An 18109-nucleotide genomic window follows, 5' to 3' on the forward strand; every position below is an offset into this window, starting at 1 on the left:
AGTGGGGTTGGCACCCCACCACTGGCTCCAACACCGATCGGGAGCCCCCCAGGTGAAGGTACACATGGTCACCAGGAGGTGGTAGCATGTTAACCCTATCAGAGAAACAGCGGTCCTCTGAACCTCTAGCTGCAGGGCCGGGGCCTGGCACAGATGCAAGTCTCCAAGGCAGGCTTCCAGGGTGTGCTGGCACCTGCTCTCCCCTCCGCCCATCCCCCAGCCCAAGCTGCCCCCCTTCCTGCTCCCCTCTTCGACTTTGGTCAGGCCCTCGCTCCTCTCAGTCCTCTGCAAGGAACCCTGCACCAGCCTCCCAGGCCCCCCTCCCCGAGTGAATGAGGCTGTCAGAGCCAGGTTTGATGGGGGAGGACAGAGGTCACCTGGGGTGGGGCAAAGGGCGTGGACAGGAGCCGCTGTGGAGGTGGATGGCGAATTTCCTGGTTTTGCCCTCAGCCTGGTGGGAGGCTCTGAGGAGTTCCTCCCACTCTGGAACCTGGTGGGTCCTGAGATCGTCAGAATCTATGAACCACACAAATGAACTTCCCCACAACCTGGCTGGCCTCTGAGGCCCACCTTGACCTGCTGGAACAGTAATCCCACTGGGTGGAGAGAGCGCACCCCAGTCTGCTCAGGGTGATGGCACGTGGCTGTGGAGTTGAGCCCTGGAAATCCGGCCGCCTGCTCACCAGAGAGACCCCAGTAGCCTGGGGGATGGGGGGGCCAAGCATCTGTGAGTGTGCACAGTACCAGATACACACACATGCTCACAGAGCCACACCCATGTCCCCGAACGACGCCGCATTCATTCACACATCTGAACTCACAGCCACACATTCCTGACTCAGATACACCTGGGCTCTCACACACACACACTCCTTCATGTACCTGGATACACACCTGTGTACACACACAATGCACTCACATAATCTGTACACACACCTAAACACACACCTGCACCTACACACCTGCACACACACCGTTGACCACGCACACTTTATCTGGACACTCAGACACATTCACACAGCCACGAACCCTCGGTACATACACCTGCCCATCCCCACTCAACCTGTGAGCATACACACACACACACACACACACACACGCACACACTGCCATCCACTGCTCAGTGTGCACAAAAAGGCAGGGTGCACAGTGGAGTGGGGCTACTGTGGGGAGCTGTGTTACAGGTAGAGAAGTGCATGTACACACACACTATAACACACACTTCTATTCCCATACACCCATAACACAACTCCCCGCAGTAGCCTCACTCCACTCCACCCCATCTACACATGTGTGCGTGCACACACACACACACACATACACACACACACGCACCCGGCATCCAGCAGCCGGGCCTGCAGCTTTCACTGGGGCCATTTGTAACTCAGATGTGACACAGCACAGATCCAAAACCAGGTTGCCTGAGCCTCTAAGGAGCCTGGTGTTCTGAGCTGGAGGGACTCCAGCACTCATGTCCCCACTCTCGCCTCAGGCAGAAGCCCAGAGGAGGAGGGGGCGGATGCCACGGCGATTCCATCGGGGCAGACCTGGGTGTCACGGCCACGTGTTGGTGTGGGCCAGCCTGCTGTGTGACCCGGGGCACGTCCCTGTCCCTCTCTGGGCCTCAGAGGAGATCATTTCAGAGGCTCCTCTTCACAATCAGTACTGAGGGGCGCCTCCTACAAAGGGAGAAATCAGAGGCAGGTAGGGTGGCCTGGGGTGCTGAGAGAGGGCTGCGTGGTAGAGGGGCTGGGGCCAGGAGGACAGGAACACGCAGGGAGCTGTGTGTCGGCCGCCAGCCAGGGGAGTTACAGGAAGGCAGAGTCGGGGCCCAGACCACCCTGCTGGCAGCCTCCCAGCTGCATGCCTTACTCCCCAGGGAGGTGAGGGAAGGGGCCTCCTGGGGTTGTTGAGGGTGATTTCTCAAGCTGCCAGCCTCCTGGGATGTGGGCGGCCTCCCCTGCTGGCTCCATGGGCTCACTGAGCGCTGTGGAGCCCGGGGGCCTCTGCCTGCACCCGCCCACAGTGGGGGGCCTCCTGCAAGGCCCAGGAGGGGAGATCCAGACCCGGCCCGCAATGCGAGCTACTCCCCAGCGGCAGCGGCTTTGGCCTGGTCCCGGGCCTCGGGGCGCTCATTGCCAGCCTCAGGGTCTGCATCTCAGAACCGCCAGCCCTTCAGAAACCCCAGGGCCACTGTTAGAAGAAAGGCCACAGGCGTCCCTGTGCCAGACCCAAGGGACGCAGGGCAGAGGCTCCTGCCTTCGAGGAGTTGCTGGAAAAGAGGAGGGCACATCCCGAGGGAGGGCCAGGCCTGAGCTGCCCCAGAGCTGCAGGGGTAGGGGGGTGGGGCTCCTGATCTAGAGCACCGTCATCCGTCATCCGGTTGGGTGACCTTAGACAAGTCGCTCCAGCTCCCTCTGCCTCATCTGTAAACACAGATGGTGAATGTACCCTGGCCCGTCGTGTGGCCCCTGCCGACCACCAGGCCAAGCGCCTGGCACATGACAAGCAGCGGCTCTGACCACAGCCTCACTGGGGCCTAGTGTCCCTCGGAGCTCAAACACAGGCTCGCCCTTTAAACGCCGTCCTCAGGATGGTGATTCCCCCGGACGCAGGTGGAGCCTGGCCCTCGCCCCTGAACCCCAGACTCACACAGCCAACCGCTGAGTCAACCACAGTCCAGTGCCGCTGTGCCGGGCCGTCTCAGCGGCCTCCTAAACTCAGCCCTGCCGCAGGAATCCCCATCTCTGCCCCATAGGCTCCTCCGCTGCCTCCCCAACCCTGCCCCCACGTGGGGAGGCTCCTCCCTTCCCACTGCTCACACCAACAATGGGGGGTGGGGGGGTGGGGGTGTCAACTGAGGACCCCCTCTGTGCTCCTCACTCACACGCACTCCACCAGAATCCCAGCCCCCGTGCCCCTGGATGCAGCCGGCACCCCCCACTCCTCACCTCCTGCGGGCACCATCACACCGCCTCCGCCCTGCCGCCCTGCTCCCCTGCTCACCCTCCGAAGGGCTCACCGCCTGCAGGGCTCACCCCAGAGGGGTCCTACACCCCACTGAGGCCCTCCTGCTCAGAGCCTGCAGCGGCTCCCTTCTCACTCCCAGGAAAAGCAAGCATCCTTGGGCCTCTGTTTCCTAGGCCAGCTGTGCCATCTCCCCACCACCCCACCCTGAACTTTGTCCCCACCCTCCCCCCGACTTCCCAGCCCCAGCATCCTTACAGTGGGCAAGTGGCTTCTACCCTCCTTGTGCCAAGTGATTATTACAACACCTGTGAGGACTGCAGACGGGGGGTCATGGCCAATCTACAATGAAGACGCTGAGGCGGAGGCCAGCTGGCTTGCCCAGGATCCCACAGTCAGACACAGAGCTAGGGTCCTCGGTCCCCCCGATCTGCCCCATCTCTGGCCTCTGACTTCAGGGACTCCCAGTCCTCCGAGATAAAACCCCAGAACCCAGGCAGCACTGGGGCTGTGATGTGGGCAGAGTCCACAGGGCCCTTGGGGTGTGTGTGTCTGACTTGAGAGCCTGGCGGAGCCAGCAGACGGCAGCCCTTCAGCAGCTCCAGCAGGCGGAGCGAGGGCCCTGAGCTGACGCTGCCAGGCCTCCTGATCCGATCCCAGGCTTTGGGGCAGCTTTGGGCTGGAAAGGGAGGGAGCCAGTGCCCGATACGTCACCCAGCCCGGGGACCCCTGGGGCTCCTGGAGGGCAGCAAGGAGGCCGCAGAGAGGGGGAAGAAGAGAGGAGTGGACAGAAAGGAAGCTGGGCTGAGCAGGGAAAGAGAAAAGGGAGAGCCTAAAAAAGAGTGTGAATCCCCTGAGCGTACAATGGTCAGAACTCCACACCCTCACTGCCAAGGGCCTGGGTTCAATCCCCGGTCAGGGAACTAAAAATCCCGTAAGTCACGCGGCACGGCCAGAAAAAAAAAAAGAAAATGAAGAATGGAAGAGCACGCAGCATCCCGGAGGGCAGAGACGACAGAAGGAGACGGGAATGAGATGGGGAGGAGGAAAGGACGGGGTGGGAGAGGCAGGGATGAAGAGTCAGGGAAGGTGGAGGGTGGAGAGAGGGCGGGAAGGAGCAGGAAGGACAGAGACAAGATGGGGTGGGGGGCACAGAGAGAAAAGGGAGAGGACGGGAGAAGAGAAGGGAGGGAGGCAAGAGAGAGGCAAACGCTGGAGAGAAAACTGAGCCGGGGAAGGCAGGCACATCCGGAGGGGCCGGCCAGTCCTGGGAGGCTGACCCCTGCTCGCCCCCCGCCCCCCTACCTGCCCCCGCGACTCACCTTGTCGGCCGACTGCGAGGTGCCGAAGAAGATGGGGATGAAGGCGAGCCAGACGATGCAGGTGGTGTACATGGTGAAGCCGATGGGCTTGGCCTCGTTGAAGGTCTCGGGCACGCCGCGCGTCTTGATGGCATACACGGTGCACGTGACCATCAGCAGCATGCTGTAGCCCAGCAGGCAGATGAGCGACAGGTCCGAGATGTCGCACTTGAGCACCCCCCTGGCGAAGCGGGGGTCCAGTGTCCGCTGGTCCTGGAAGTCCACCACCGAGTGCGACGGGTCCACCACGAACCACACACAGATGCCCAGCAGCTGCAGGGAGATGAGGCTGAAGGTGATGGCCAGCTGCGAGGCGGGGCTGATGAAGCGCGGGGCGCTGACCGACCGCTTGCCCTGCTCGAAGATGCGGTAGATGCGGTTGGTCTTGGTGAGCAGGGCCGCGTAGCTGATGCTCATGCCGAGCCCCAGGAAGATCCGGCGCAGAGAGCAGGTGCCCAGGTCGGGCTCGGCGATCATGAGGAAGGTGGTGGCGTAGCACAGGAAGATGCCCGCCAGCAGCACGTAGCTCAGCTCGCGGCCCGAGGCCTTGACGATGGGCGTGTCGTTGTAGCGCACGAAGGTGACCACCACGAACAGCGTGGCGGCGATGCCCGCCACGGCCAGGAAGAGGGGCAGCACGGCCCAGGGCGAGCCCCACTCCAGCTTGATGATGGGGATGGGCCGGCAGCCCGTGCGGTTCTCCGTGGGCCGCATGTCGTAGGGGCAGGCCTTGCAGGTGTAGCCGTCCACCTGGTACTGGTACCCCGTGCAGGGCTCGCAGTGCCAGCAGCAGGGCATGCCCTTCACCGTCTTCTTCCGCTCGCCCGGCTGGCAGGGCAGGCTGCAGACGGAGCGGGGCAGCTGCTGGCCACTCCCCGGCCAGAGCATCCGCTCTATCTGTCAACGACAGCGCAGGGGAGCCGGCCTCAGGACACGCTGCCCAGTGCCCTGGACCGCCCCCTGAGCTGGCATCCTGGAACCTTGTGTCTGAATTGCTCAGTCAGATGGCCAAAATCCAGCTGCTCAGCTGGCCCTGCCAGGATCGACCGAATCCAACAGCTGCATTTAAATAAGCTCCCGGGCACGATTTAGACCTAGATGACCAGCAGGGGATCCTGCTCCAATACAAAACCCCCAAGGGTCATACAGAGACCAGCAGTGACAACCGAGAGTCACAGGACAGAGCTCGGAGAGCCCGCAGCCCGGACTCCCAGCCCTGTGAGGCCTCGCTCTCACGGTGGTCCCCGACCGGCCGCATCAGCGTCACCCAGGAGCGGGTTAGAAATGTAAATGTTTGGCCACCCCAGGCCTACTGACTCAGAATCCGAGTTTTTGTTTTTTTTCTTTTAATTTTTTTTTTTAATGTGGACCATTTGTAAAGTCTTTATTGAATTTGTTACAATTGTTCTGTTGTTTCATGTCCTGGTTTTTTTAGCCATGAGGCATGAAGGATTTTAGCTCCCTGATCAGGGACTGCACCCTCATCTGCTGCGTTGGAAAGTGAAATCTTAACCACTGGACCAGGGAAGTCCCAGAATCTGAGTTTTAACCAAACCCCACAGGTGACTGGTGTGCGCACACAAAGGGGAGACACACTGCCCTGTGGCTCAGCCCCCAGGGCCTCCGCGTGGTACAGGCAGTCAGGTTCAGCAGAGAACAATGAACAAAGGTTCAATCAGAGAACCTGCAATGTGTGCCCAGGGCTGAGTGTTTCTTTGCCTCTTGCTTTGAATGAGTGCATTCTGTTACATGCCTCTGAAGACACAACTGCTGCGAGCAAAGGAACACAGAAGCTGGCATGCCCTACTGAGTGTGTCACGAAGTTCTGGAAAGTAAGCGAGAGCCCCCACGAGCTCCAGGCTCTGGGCAAAGGGAGCCTGGCCACACTTGGGAGCCATATTCCAAGCATCAGCTCTTTGGAAGGGTCATGCTTAGAGAATGGCTTTGGGACTTCCCCTGTGGCTCAGAAGGTAAAGTATCTGCAATGTAGGAGACCTGGGTTCAATCCCTGGGTTGGGAAGACCCCCTGGAAGAGGGCACGGCAACCCACTCCAGTATTCTTGCCTGGAGAATCCCATGGACAGAGGAGCCTGGTGGGCTACAGTCCAGAGGGTCACAGAGTCGGACACGACTAAATGACTAACACTTTCACTTTCACGCTTAGAGAATAGTAGGCCCTTTGTCCTGGGAGCTCACTCCAGGAGAAGGAATAGCCAGTTGGTTTGGGGCTGAAGGGAGGGTTTTAGAGATGAGAAAACGGGTGAGTGAGGTGGGTTGGAGCAGGCAGGGTGGAGAATCCAAAGATGGCTTCATGGTAGATGGGGACAAAAATCTCAAGGAGGAAATTCACCTTGTGGCTCTGGGCATGACCATCCCCTAAAAGCCAGCGAGCACAGCAGTGACCAGGGCCAACTACCATCCTGCAGGAACAAGGGGGCAGGACAATCTCTGGGCACCAGACCTGTGATGCTGCAGGGGGACCCAGGGATCCAGGGGGATGGGGGTGTTCTGGGAAACTGTGGCTCCAGTGGAAAGAGCAGTGAATGAGGTCAAATGTTGGGATCACAGTTCTGTCGCTAGCTGGCTGTGCGCCCTTGAGCAAACACCTCAGCCTCTCTGAGCCTTTGTTGTCCCGCCTGATCCAAAGACAGCAGATGCAAGGCCACAAGAACCCTCTGTGACTTACGGCGGCTTCTACTTGGAAGTTCTGTCTGCTTCTCCAGAGCATCAGCCCCAGGAGGACAGGGCCTTTGAGTTACTTCCCTGCTGTCTGCAGCCCCCAGCCCAGGGCTGGCCCAAGGTGGGGCCAATGAATTGCGGTGGAGTCTCCAAGAAGCAGTGAGGTCTGGCCACCGGAGCAAGAGCCCTCGGGAGGGACGGGGAAGGTGTGGCGGTTGAGGACCAGTCCTGCATCGCCGCCTCTCTCCCCCCAGTTCCATGCTGGTGGAGGGGCTTGGATTCCTGGGGATGGGACCCGGGAATCACTCCCACCCCCCAGGCCTGCCTTCACTTACCATACCTGCAGAATGGGGTGATAACAGCGCCCGCCCCACAGGGCTGGCATCCCCACAGTAAGGTAAGTTGATAAGAACAGGAGCCGTCACAGCGGGTGCTCCATAAGGATGAGCTGCCTGCCACTGCCAGTGAATGGAGGCCCTGCCCCTCCCCGCTACGCCAGATCTGAACGAGACAGGCCTCCATCTGGGCTGGGGTCCCACCCTGCCCACACTGCTCCCACCCACTCTGTTCTGTCCGTCTGTCTCTGCTCAGCAACCCAAGGAGCATCACTGTAGGAATGGGCTCTATCCCTGCCACGCTGCGTGGCCTTTGGAACCTCCCTAGGGCTGGGTTTCGAGATATTCCTTCTGATTTGGAAGACTGTTGGGGATAAATGAGATCATGGGCAGAGAGTGCCCTGAAAAGCTCCAGGGCTTGCAGCCGAAAGAGATGCTTACAGGAGCGGACGGCAGGGACGTGACGTGACTCTCCCAGATCTGGGCCTGCCGAGCCTGTCCGGTCCACCTGGACGTCATGCTGTGCCCACCCATGTGCGGCTCACCCTCCACCCAGAGAGGGGACCAGTCAGTCCACAGGCACCACCTCGAGGCACCAACCACAGGTCCCTTTTATCCCCAAAACATGACATTATTTGTAGCCAGGGACATTGAGGGCAGGAGGGAGATCCCAAGTCCCTGGGACAGCCATGGCCTGGAACAGCATGGCTGGGGACCCAGGAGAAGCCCCTTCATGCCACCGAGAAAGATGATGGCCTTCCCATGTAGTCTGATGGAGTCATTCTCAAACAGCTACCCGCCAGCAGAACCCCACTGCACGACTGTGCTCCTCTCATCCTTCTCTGTCCAGATACAGCTCTCTCCCTCCTCACCTTTCTCCCCATCCCCACCTCCACCCCCAAGACTCTGAGCCCCCGCACCCCAGTGTGAATTCATCTGTCTGCAGGGTTTGCCCTGTGAGGGGAGCACACAGGAGGGCCCAGGCGACAGGGAAGGACAGGGGCAGGGAGGGCGGGAGCCCAGCTGCCCTGCTCTTCTGTTCTGGAGTTTGGGGGCTCAGGCCCTTTGACGGAAGGAAGCCCCAACTCAGCAGCACCAAACCCAGGCGTCAGGGCTCCCCTCCAGGGGCCGAGTGCCCTCTCCTTCCCCCGCCCTGCCCTTCCTCCGGGCACTTACCCGGAGGTGCAGGTGGTCCGTCCAGGAGCCGATGACCTTGTACTCAGCAGAGCCATTCCGCAGCTGGTACTGGTAGATGTCGTAGCGCCCAGGTGCATCTCCATTCTCATTGAAAGTCACAGGGTTCCCCGCAATGCCTGGGGGGGCCATGGGGGTCACACACTCCATTTCTTTGCTGAGCCTTTGCCCAGAGACAGGGAGGAGCACGAGCCCTGGGCAGCAACACCTCTGCATGGAACATCTCAGGGGGGTTTTACTCCCTGGAAGCATCCGAAGAGGTTCCCCCACTCCCACCCCATGGAGCCCCGGGACCCCTTCCCCAGGGTTGGGTGGTGCCCCTACCTGAAAAATTGACATTGCGGATGTACTTGAGCAGCTGGGTGCCGTCCACAGGGTCCATGCGCGGGCAGAGCCCCACGCGGCCCGGACACAGGTCTCGGTGCATGGCGTGCAGCGCATGGCCCATGGCGTACACAGCGTCGATCACAAATTGCACCTTCCCCTCCTGCTCATATGCCGAGTCCTGCCCGATGCGCTCCCGGTCTACAACGAAAACGTTCAGGACGGGAGTGCCCACGAGGCCCATGAACGCTCACAGATGCGCGGCGGGAACTACAGCGGCCCCCCCGCCCGGGATACAGCCGGGTCTCCGGGACCTGGGCCCAGGGCTAGCTTCATCACCCCAGGGGATGGTCTCATGGGGGCACCTGGGGGATGGTCCTGAGGGCCCACTGCCCTCGTGACTGTACGGCTGGACCCTGTGTGAGCTGGGAAGTCACCAGGGCAGAAACTGCGTCTGTAGATGAGGGCAGTGATGCCCTACAGCAGCTCAGCCATGGGCGGCCACCAGCCAGGGGCTGCTGCCCCACCACGGGGTACAGGGTGGGGGGGAAATTGAGGCCCAGAGAGGGTGAGGGGCTGGCTGCAGGTCCCTCAGGCTTCAGGACACCCCATGCCCTCAGTGGCTTCCAGATGCCCCAGACATGAGAGGTCACCATCATTGCTGCCCACCCCTCCCCCCTGTCAGTGACCCCACCCACCCACCTCTCCCCCTGTCAGTGACCCCCCTACCCACTTCTCCCCCTTGTCAGTGACCCCCCCTCCTTAGCCAGGGTGAGTGAGCTTTGCAAAATGGAGAACGCACCACACCGCCTCCTCACTGCAAACAGCAGTGGCTCCCTAGGGCGCCAGGCCTCCCGTCCTCACCCCCTTGGGACACACCCAAGCCCTCTGCTCTGGGTCCTGTACAAACTCTCTGGCTGCCTGAGGTCTTGATGTCTTGTCAGTAAAAAGATCATCATCTTGCCCCACAGAAGTGCTGTATATGAGATGAGCTACAGAAAACCCGTGGCACAGAGGAGCTGACCAAGCCACATTATTATGGTGCTTAAGTGCTCAGAAGAGAGGGCTTCTAAGCTGGGCTCCAGAGGCTGCGGGGCTAGAGCAGGCCAGCAAGGCTTTCTGAAGGAGGAGGAGCCCCAGGCCTGGGTCATAATGATGATGGAGAATACGGACTGCTAACTTCTAAGGAGCATCTACTCTGTGTCAGGCGCTGTTTTAAGCTCTTTATGTATGGAAGTCATCAGATAATCACAGCAATGCTATGAGGTAATGATCCCCATTCATTTCTACAGATATGAAAACATTGAGGCACAGAAAAGCTCCCCGGCTTCCCAGGACCACACAGAGCTGGATTTGACCAGGTGCTCCGGCCCCCCCGCCTGTATGCCTGAGTGACTTAAAGAGGCTGATTGCAGCGGAGAGGGCAGGGAATTGGGAGGGGCAGGAGCTCTGAGTGGAGAACCGGGGGACGGCAGAGGAGAGGAAAGGGGAGGATGGGCAGACTGCTAGGGACCCCAGCTTCCCCTCCCAAGCCCACAGCCCTGCACAGAGCCTGCCTGGCAGCCTCTTCCGTCACCACCAGGATGATGAAATTAACCCTTAAACACACACAGACACACACCCATGCCTCCCTGCTAGAGGGCCAGGGCCACATCTTACAGAGGTAATTCCCCAGTGGCCAGCAGGGTGAGTGGCACCTCAAGGGGCCATGGGCCTGGGACTTCAATGGGTGTCATGTGGGAGCCAGGTTGAGGCCTCAGGGATCCACAGGTTACCCCTAAGTTCTTCTACTTTTAGCTAATTCATGGTCACTGAGCCCTGCTGCCCAGGGCTCCCAAGGAGCTGGTGGCACATCTCCTCTTCCTATGTTGGCCACCAAGAGACTGTGACCAAGGTCAGAACCTGACTCCAGTACCCTAACCTCGGGGTCACAGATCAGAGGCCCCCAGTACCCAGACTGGACAGTTTAGGGGCAGATTCCCGGTTGGCTCTGGAGGAACTGCTGGCTCCAGACATGCCACAGCTTCTGCAGCATGGCCTTGGGGCTGGAGACAGGGTGGTCTTCAAGGCTGAGCCCTTGGCTACCCACTGCACTGCATTCGCACCAGACTGTCTGGGCAGGAACCCCAGCTCGAACACATCATCTAGCTATGACCTTGGACCTGCCACCTCACCTGGTGGGCTTCAGTCTCCTAGACTGCAAGATGAGGATGCCAATGGTGTTTAGCTCATAGGGTCGGGATAGGGCCCCCACGAGGCTAAACGGGTCTATGTTCACAACAGGTCGTAGAGAGGCCCGGTGCTTGCCAAGCGCTGCAGAAGCACGTTAAACACGAGGGCACAGAGGGGTCTAAGCCCCGCCCGCCTCGGAGCTCCGGGGAAGGCAGAGCTGTGCCAACAGGCCAAGCTGTCTCTTGGCCACGGCACAACAGGTGAATGGACGGGAGAGGTAGGTTCGCCGGCCTCAGCAGCCTGCCCTCTTGTTCAAGGCTTCCGATCACAGGTTCCAGTAGCCAGGAGAGAAGCTCAAGGGACAATCTTGCTCCCAGAGGGTGACAGAAGAGGCTGGGATAGGGTTGTGTGGAAAGCCCTAGCTGCAGGCCCTTCCCTCACCTCCGGCCCCCGGGTCCCGTACTCTGTCTGCATTCCGCCATTCCACGTCCCCAGAGCTCCCATCACACCCTCATTTCATACGGATGAGAGACTGAATTATTAACCGGGATGGAGGGGGCAGCTGCGGCCACTAGAGAGAGGGGGCAGGGCTCTTCCCAGGCCAAGGACACGCCGGGTAAGGCACCCTGGCGGAGCTGCCCTCTGGCAGAGCTGCCCTCTGCCTCTCCGCTTCCGGCTTCCCAGGGGTCCCCCTTAGCGGTCCAGCTGAAGCATGCATCCTTGGGCCATGCAGGTCCGGGACCACGTGATCTCACTGGGGTCACACATGGAGTGCAGATGACCTCACAGGAGCCCCTCACCAGGGGGGCCCACCTCTGCCTGGCTCCGGGGTCCTGTGGGCTGTCAGCGGCCCTGGAGCACAGCCCCTCGAGATCCACCCCCCGACCCCCAGAGTTGCCACAGGGCCAGCCGTCGATTTCTGGAGATTCCCCAACACACTTTCACATGGTTGACTTTTGTCTCAAGTCTGCCCCCAATGACAAATGAGATAACAGGGCAGTGAGGCGCCCTGCAAAGGGTCTCTATTTGTAAGGGAGTGGCGGGCCTTGAGTCTGCCCCCTACACAAACTCCGTCTCACACACACAAGGCTCCTCCCCTAAGCCCCACAAGAAGCAACAATGACAGACCCTATGTGTGCTCCCTTTGGGGGAGGGGGCATGGGTCACAAACACAAGTTAAACAAGGTCAAGACGCGCTGTCCTGAATGTTGGAAGCTGCACCCATAACCAGTGAGGCTCTCTGTACACCCTTGACTCCAGCAAATAACCCTGCAGCGTAGCCGATGCTTCCTTTGCCCTGAGCCTCTGAGAGGCAGGCCAGACTAGCCGCCCTCACAGAGGAGGAGGTTCACAGGTAGTCGAGGGCAATACCGAGGCTTGAGGGAATCCTGACCACCGGCAGGTGTTCCTACACACCTGGGGACTGGCCTGGCCGGTGAGTGGATGAGATTTGAACCTAGATCTCTCTGGCTCCCAAAGAGTGTCTGCCACCCTGAACCGTCCCCTCCTTCTTCTCCCTCCATCCATCCAGATTTGCCTCCTTCCCCTTCTCTGGGGCGTCTGACCAGGCCTAAGCAGGAGCCAAGCATCCCTGTCTGCAGGGCTAGAGGAGGCAGGGGGCTGTGGAGGGAAGCCAAGGTCAGAGAACCCCTCTTGTGGGGGGGTGGGGGAGGGACCCCCAGGCGAAGGTGTGGGAATCGCAGTTCTGGGAGGAAGCAAGACACAGATTTCCGAGAGCTCCTGGAGATCAATTCCGGACACGTGGCAGCAATGGCAGCAGCGACGGTCTGAAGATGTCCTAATTGTGTCCCGAGGCATAGTGAGCCAGAGAGGCGTTTGGCTCGGCCACGGGTGACAGCCAGCCCCAGAACCGTCAGCGAAAGGATTTTCCCCGCGTCAAAACCCCCGCAGCTGCGGTTACTACGGCGACTGCAGCCTTTGTCTGCAGGTTGTAAATTGTAATTGAAATGAGTTTTCAAGGTTGAAATAACCATAGCTCCTCCCGGTCTCCCCTCTCACCTCCTCAAAACTCACCCCACCCAGCCACATTCCTCCTGAGGTCTAGGCTCACGTGTACACACACACACACACACTTCCTCACAGAAAGGTATGGCAAATCAACCACATATACACTCACACATTTCCACATCTGCACACGTAGAGTCACAACACAAACGTGCCTGCATTTACACACATCTCTGTACACACATCCACGGCCAAACGTACGGAAACAGAAGTGGCCACATACACACATGCTCTACAGACACAGCTACACGATTAGCACAGCACCTCTACACGCATGTGGCTATCCAGATTCACTGCTGGCGGAGAAGCCCCACAAACAGGTCCTGACAAGGATGTGAGCACAGGCATTTTATCTGGAGGTGATGCTGAAAGCACAAGTCAGCGGTAAGGAAGTGAGACGAGGGCGTGAAGGGAAGGCACCAACGCCAGGTGTGAGGCTCGCCCACGGGGGCTCCAGAGAACAGCGGGGCCTAGGCCTCAGGGTGGCCCATCTGAGAGAACACACAGCCCCACCCCTGCCGGCTGAAGGCCGGAGGCTACTCCCGGGGCGTTCATCCCACTGGCAAAGTGGTGCTGGGGGGCCGCCAGGGGGACACCTCAGGGTCCGCAGCCCCAGGTTCAAGTCCACACGGGTAATTAACATAGGTGTGTGGACATACTGCACATATCCACAGATCTGTACACTGGCATCTACGTACAGACAGGCCAACATCCACACCGGTTTTCATCTGTCAGGCAAACTTCCAGGGAGCAGGATAGGAGGATCCCAGCACCCCCCTAAGGAGAGCTGGTGCATGGCTCTGCCCTGGACCAGCCCTCTGACCGGGTTAAGCAACGCTTACATCGCTAGATGAGAATCCAGGGTAATCATGCTTACTTTGTGGGGCTGCTGATAGGATTCAAGGAGGCACAGATGTATCAATAAGACACACAACATCATACCATGTACCTACTATTCTCTAAGCTTCCCTTTTCCTCTCGTCCCTGACACTCCCCCAAGGGACAACTCCCCACTGCCCGAGGCCTCCACCCAGCCCGGCTGCCCCTCTGCATGCAGCCTGGCATATGCTGACTCTCCCCGCCCCCCTCACGAGATGAGCGTGGGGTGCCCACCCCACGGACAGGGCCCAGGCCAGCTTGTCCACTGATACAGGGGTAGGGGAGGAAGCTGACACCTGTCCTTTCTGGCCACTCCCCCTCTTTCCTGACTCCACCTGTGGTTGAGCCACCTCCCTGGAACAGGCGGGCTTTTCTTAGGGTCCCCAGGTCCTGCCCCCATGTCCTGCTCAGCACCCCCAGGTCACACAGCAGGCTCCCCTCCTCGTCTGTGGCAGCCCCCTTGTTCTTCAGCCCCACCCAGCCCACCGTGTCTGCCAGCCCCTCCCCTTTTTCAACCTCCATCAAGCCACCTGCCTTCCTGGTTGTGGCTGTTGTTCAGTCGCCCAATCGTGTCCAACTCTTTGCAACCCCATGGACTGCAGCACGCGAGGCCTCCCTGTCCCTCCCCATCTCCCAGAGTTTGCCCAAGTTCATATTCATTGCATCGGTGATGCTGTCCAGCCATCTCATCCCGACAACCTCCTCTCCTGCCCTCAATCTTTCCCAGCATCAGGGGTTTTACCAATGAGTTGTCTGTTGGGATCAGATGACCAAAATACTGGAATTTCAGTTCTAGCATCAGTCCTTCCAGTGAATATTCAAGGTTGATCTCCCTTAAGATTGACTGGTTTGATCTCTTTGCTGTCAAAGGGACTTTCTGGTTAGGGGACCTCTAAACAACTCAGCCTGGTCCCCTCTACCCCACGTCTGTTCTCCCAAACTTGGCCTCAGCTCTGTGTCAGCTCTCATCCCGGGGAACCCTGAACTAGCCCCAGTGCCTCACGGGCCTTTAACGATCAGCACCTTTGGGGCAGGGAGGTGAAGGGGGAGGGGGGAGCTCCTGATTCCCTCTCAGGTGCTCCCCTTCGGGCTCTCATGGGTGGTACAGCCCAGGGCTCCCCGACCTTGAGCCAGCCCCAGTCCCCTTCTGAGGGAAGGTGGTTCTGTCCCAGGAAGATCCCAGGGTGAAAACACATCAGAAGCTGAAATCCTGGCGGTGACATTGATTTCCAACTGCAAATAATCACAGGAGCAGAGACGCTGTCTTCACAATCAGTAAAGACCACTTCTGGATGGCCATTGAATGAAAATGCAAAGTTCAGGAATCGTCAAGGAACTCCTGGGTCCCTGAGAGTCTGACCTCAAGAATGTATCCCCAGGGTCTTCCCTGGTGGTCCAGTGGTTAAGACTCCAAGCTCCCAGTGGAGGGAGGTTCGATCCCGGGTCAGGGAACTAGACCCACATGCTGCAACTAAAGGACCCCACATGCCACACCTAATACCTGGCACCGCCAAATAAGTGATTTTTTAAAAAGCAAACAAACAGAACAAAGACTGTATCCCCAGGGTCTTCCCTGGTGGTCCAGTGGTTAAGACTCCGAGCTCCCAGTGGAGGGGACCCAGGTTCCATCCCGGGTCAGGGAACCGGATCCCACGTGCTGCAACTAAAGGACCTCGCCTACCACATGTAAGACCCGGCACCACCAAAGAAATGACTTTTGAAAAGCAAACAAACAAAACAAAGAATGTATCCCCAGATGTCCACTGACCCAAGTTTGAGAAACAGGATGTGGATGTCCGGCCAGATGGAAGCAGCTTGAAACACTGTCCCCCTCCCCACCCCAATACAGCCTCTTATGGGCTGAGTTGCATAGTATCTCCGGGCTTTAGTTGGCTTGTCTGAAATGAGGGTAGCTCCAGGGACCATTAGAATAGAGTAACATGTGTAGCAGAGACCATACTTGGCACCTGGACAGGCCAGCTCCCAGGGAAGGCCCTTCTCTGCCCCTTACTGGTTCTGAGACTCCAACATCACCCCCCAGCCCAAGAGCTCTCTGGGGAGGGGGCCACAGTCACAGCCAGCCCCTCACGTAGATGTCCCTTCTCCCCCCTCACCCAGCCATGCTCCCTCTCCTGCCAGCAGCTTCTAGATTTTCCTCTGCTTGATCTTTGCTGGCAACATACAAATATGCTCTAATTTCTCCCATTTAAACAAACAAAACCCTCTCCTGACCCCACTTTTTCCCCAGCTAGCATCTCTCTCTCTCTGTTTACAACAAAACTTCTCAGAAGAGCGGCCCTTACTCACTTACTCGTCATCAATTTCTCTCCTCCGTTTTCCTCCTGACAAACTTCAGCCTGGGTTTTGCACCCACCTCTCCAAGGAATCTCCCCATGACTCAGCCTGACTCTCCATGCTCCCCCACCCCCATCTCAAAGTACAGTCAAGAACCCTAGAGTCCTCCTTGATTTTCTGTCATCTTTCTCTCACCTCAAATCCTTTAACAAACTCTGCAGCCACACTGCAAAATTGATAAAGAATCAGACTTCTCACCATCTCCATGGCCACCACCTGCTCCAGGTTCCCATCACCTCCCAGCCCAGCCTACAGCCCCGAACTCTCGTCTCTGGCTCTGCTCCAGAAGGCAGCCAGAATGAGCCCATTATTACATAAATCTTATCACGCTAATCCTTTTTCAAACCCTGTCATGGCTTTGTCTCATTCTGTGTTAATAATGACTAAAACCTTACTAATGGCCAACCAGGCCCCACACACACACTGTGTCAGCCCACCCTACCCCTCAGACCTCAGCTGCTACCTACTGCCCTCTGTTTTAGCCACGTGGGCCTCCTCACTGCTCCCTGAATCTGCCAGGCCTGAGCCTACCTCAAGGCCTTTGCACATGCTGTACTTTCTGCCTGGCAAGTTCTTTCCCAGTCACTTTCTCAGTGAGGACTTTGGACCTCCTGATTTAAAATGCCACATCCCTGGTCTCCCAGCACTCTCAGTTTCTCTCCAGGAGGAGGCCTCCTGGATCTGTCTTCTCCTGTCTCAGGATTAAGCCTCCGGAGGCCCTCGGCTCTGACCACTGGGACCTCACTATTGTGTACACCATCCGCGAGGCCACACAGTCTCCCACTGGCAGGGGGAGCTCCACGGGGCAGGTCTGCTCCCCTCCAGAGCCCAGCACAGGGCTGGGGACACAGCCAGCCTGAGAAAATGCTAGTTGAACAAGTGAGCAACAGCACAGAGGGGAAGGGCTCAGGACTCCTCTGGCCACCACATGGCTGATGGCTTGAGCAAACGTGAGCTCCCCTAATGCATGGCACAGCCTGGAGCATAGTACGTAATCCCAAATGTGGGTCTTCCTTCCTCTCCCCAGTTCCCTTAGGAGTGTGGAGTTGGAAAAAACTGTTAAAGCCAGGCTGCAATAGCCAGGAGGGCTCTGGGGATGGACATCAGCTGGCCTGAGGCAGGACAACCCTGGAGCCAGATGGCCAGGGTTCAAATTCCAGCTTTGCTATTTACTCCTGAATGATCTTGGGAAAATCTTTAGCCTCTCAGTTTTCCTTTGCTTCCACTGTGGCTCAAGTGGTGAAGAATTTATCTGCGATGTGGGAGGCCCAGGTTCAACAGCTGGGTTGGAAAGATCCCCTGGAGAAGGGAATGGCAATCCACTCCAGTATTCTTGCCTAGAGAATTCCATGGAAGAGGACCCTGGCAGGCTATAGTCCATGGGGTCACAGAGGCGGACACGACTGAGCGGCTACACTTTAACTTTCCTCATCTGTAAAATGGGTTGCTGTGGGGAGTAAATGCAAAATATCAGAGCAGAAATTGAGATGTAATACACGCTATATAAATATCAGCTGTTACTATTGTTACTGCTGCTAACACAGGCTGGGTGATTGGCATCTCCCCACACATCCCCAGCAGCCACAGGGCCGCCCTCCCTCTCACAGCTCCCAGCCCCTAGGAGCAGCAGGCAGTAAATTCTCCTATCTCCTCATAAACCAGACCTTCCTCCACTCAGCCATCACCTGGCTGGCAGAGCTGTCAAGAAGACAGATGCCACATCTGCCTTGTTTACAGCTTTAATCCCCAAACCCTGTTCTGCAGGCTCCCAGGGAGGGGCCAGGAGAAGAGGAGGGAAGCAGGCGCTGCCCTCCCACA

At 58.4% G+C, this 18109-nt stretch overlaps 1 protein-coding gene across 3 annotated transcripts in view; it reads right to left on the minus strand.

Annotated features, from left to right (window-relative positions):
* GRM4 (glutamate metabotropic receptor 4) overlaps window positions 1-18109 on the minus strand; it is a 114648-nt gene that overhangs the window by 9363 nt on the left and 87176 nt on the right. For all 3 annotated transcript variants that reach the window (XM_027524931.1, XM_027524930.1, XM_027524929.1), the window contains exons 7-9: window positions 8861-9061; window positions 8519-8655; window positions 4290-5225 (exon numbers count right to left, since the gene is read on the minus strand). In XM_027524931.1, coding sequence (XP_027380732.1) covers window positions 4290-5225; window positions 8519-8655; window positions 8861-9061 — 1274 coding nt within the window. The remainder of the gene's footprint in view (window positions 1-4289; window positions 5226-8518; window positions 8656-8860; window positions 9062-18109) is intronic.

The sequence above is a fragment of the Bos indicus x Bos taurus genome, chromosome 23 (assembly GCF_003369695.1).
Source record: "Bos indicus x Bos taurus breed Angus x Brahman F1 hybrid chromosome 23, Bos_hybrid_MaternalHap_v2.0, whole genome shotgun sequence".
Lineage (NCBI taxonomy): Eukaryota > Metazoa > Chordata > Mammalia > Artiodactyla > Bovidae > Bos > Bos indicus x Bos taurus.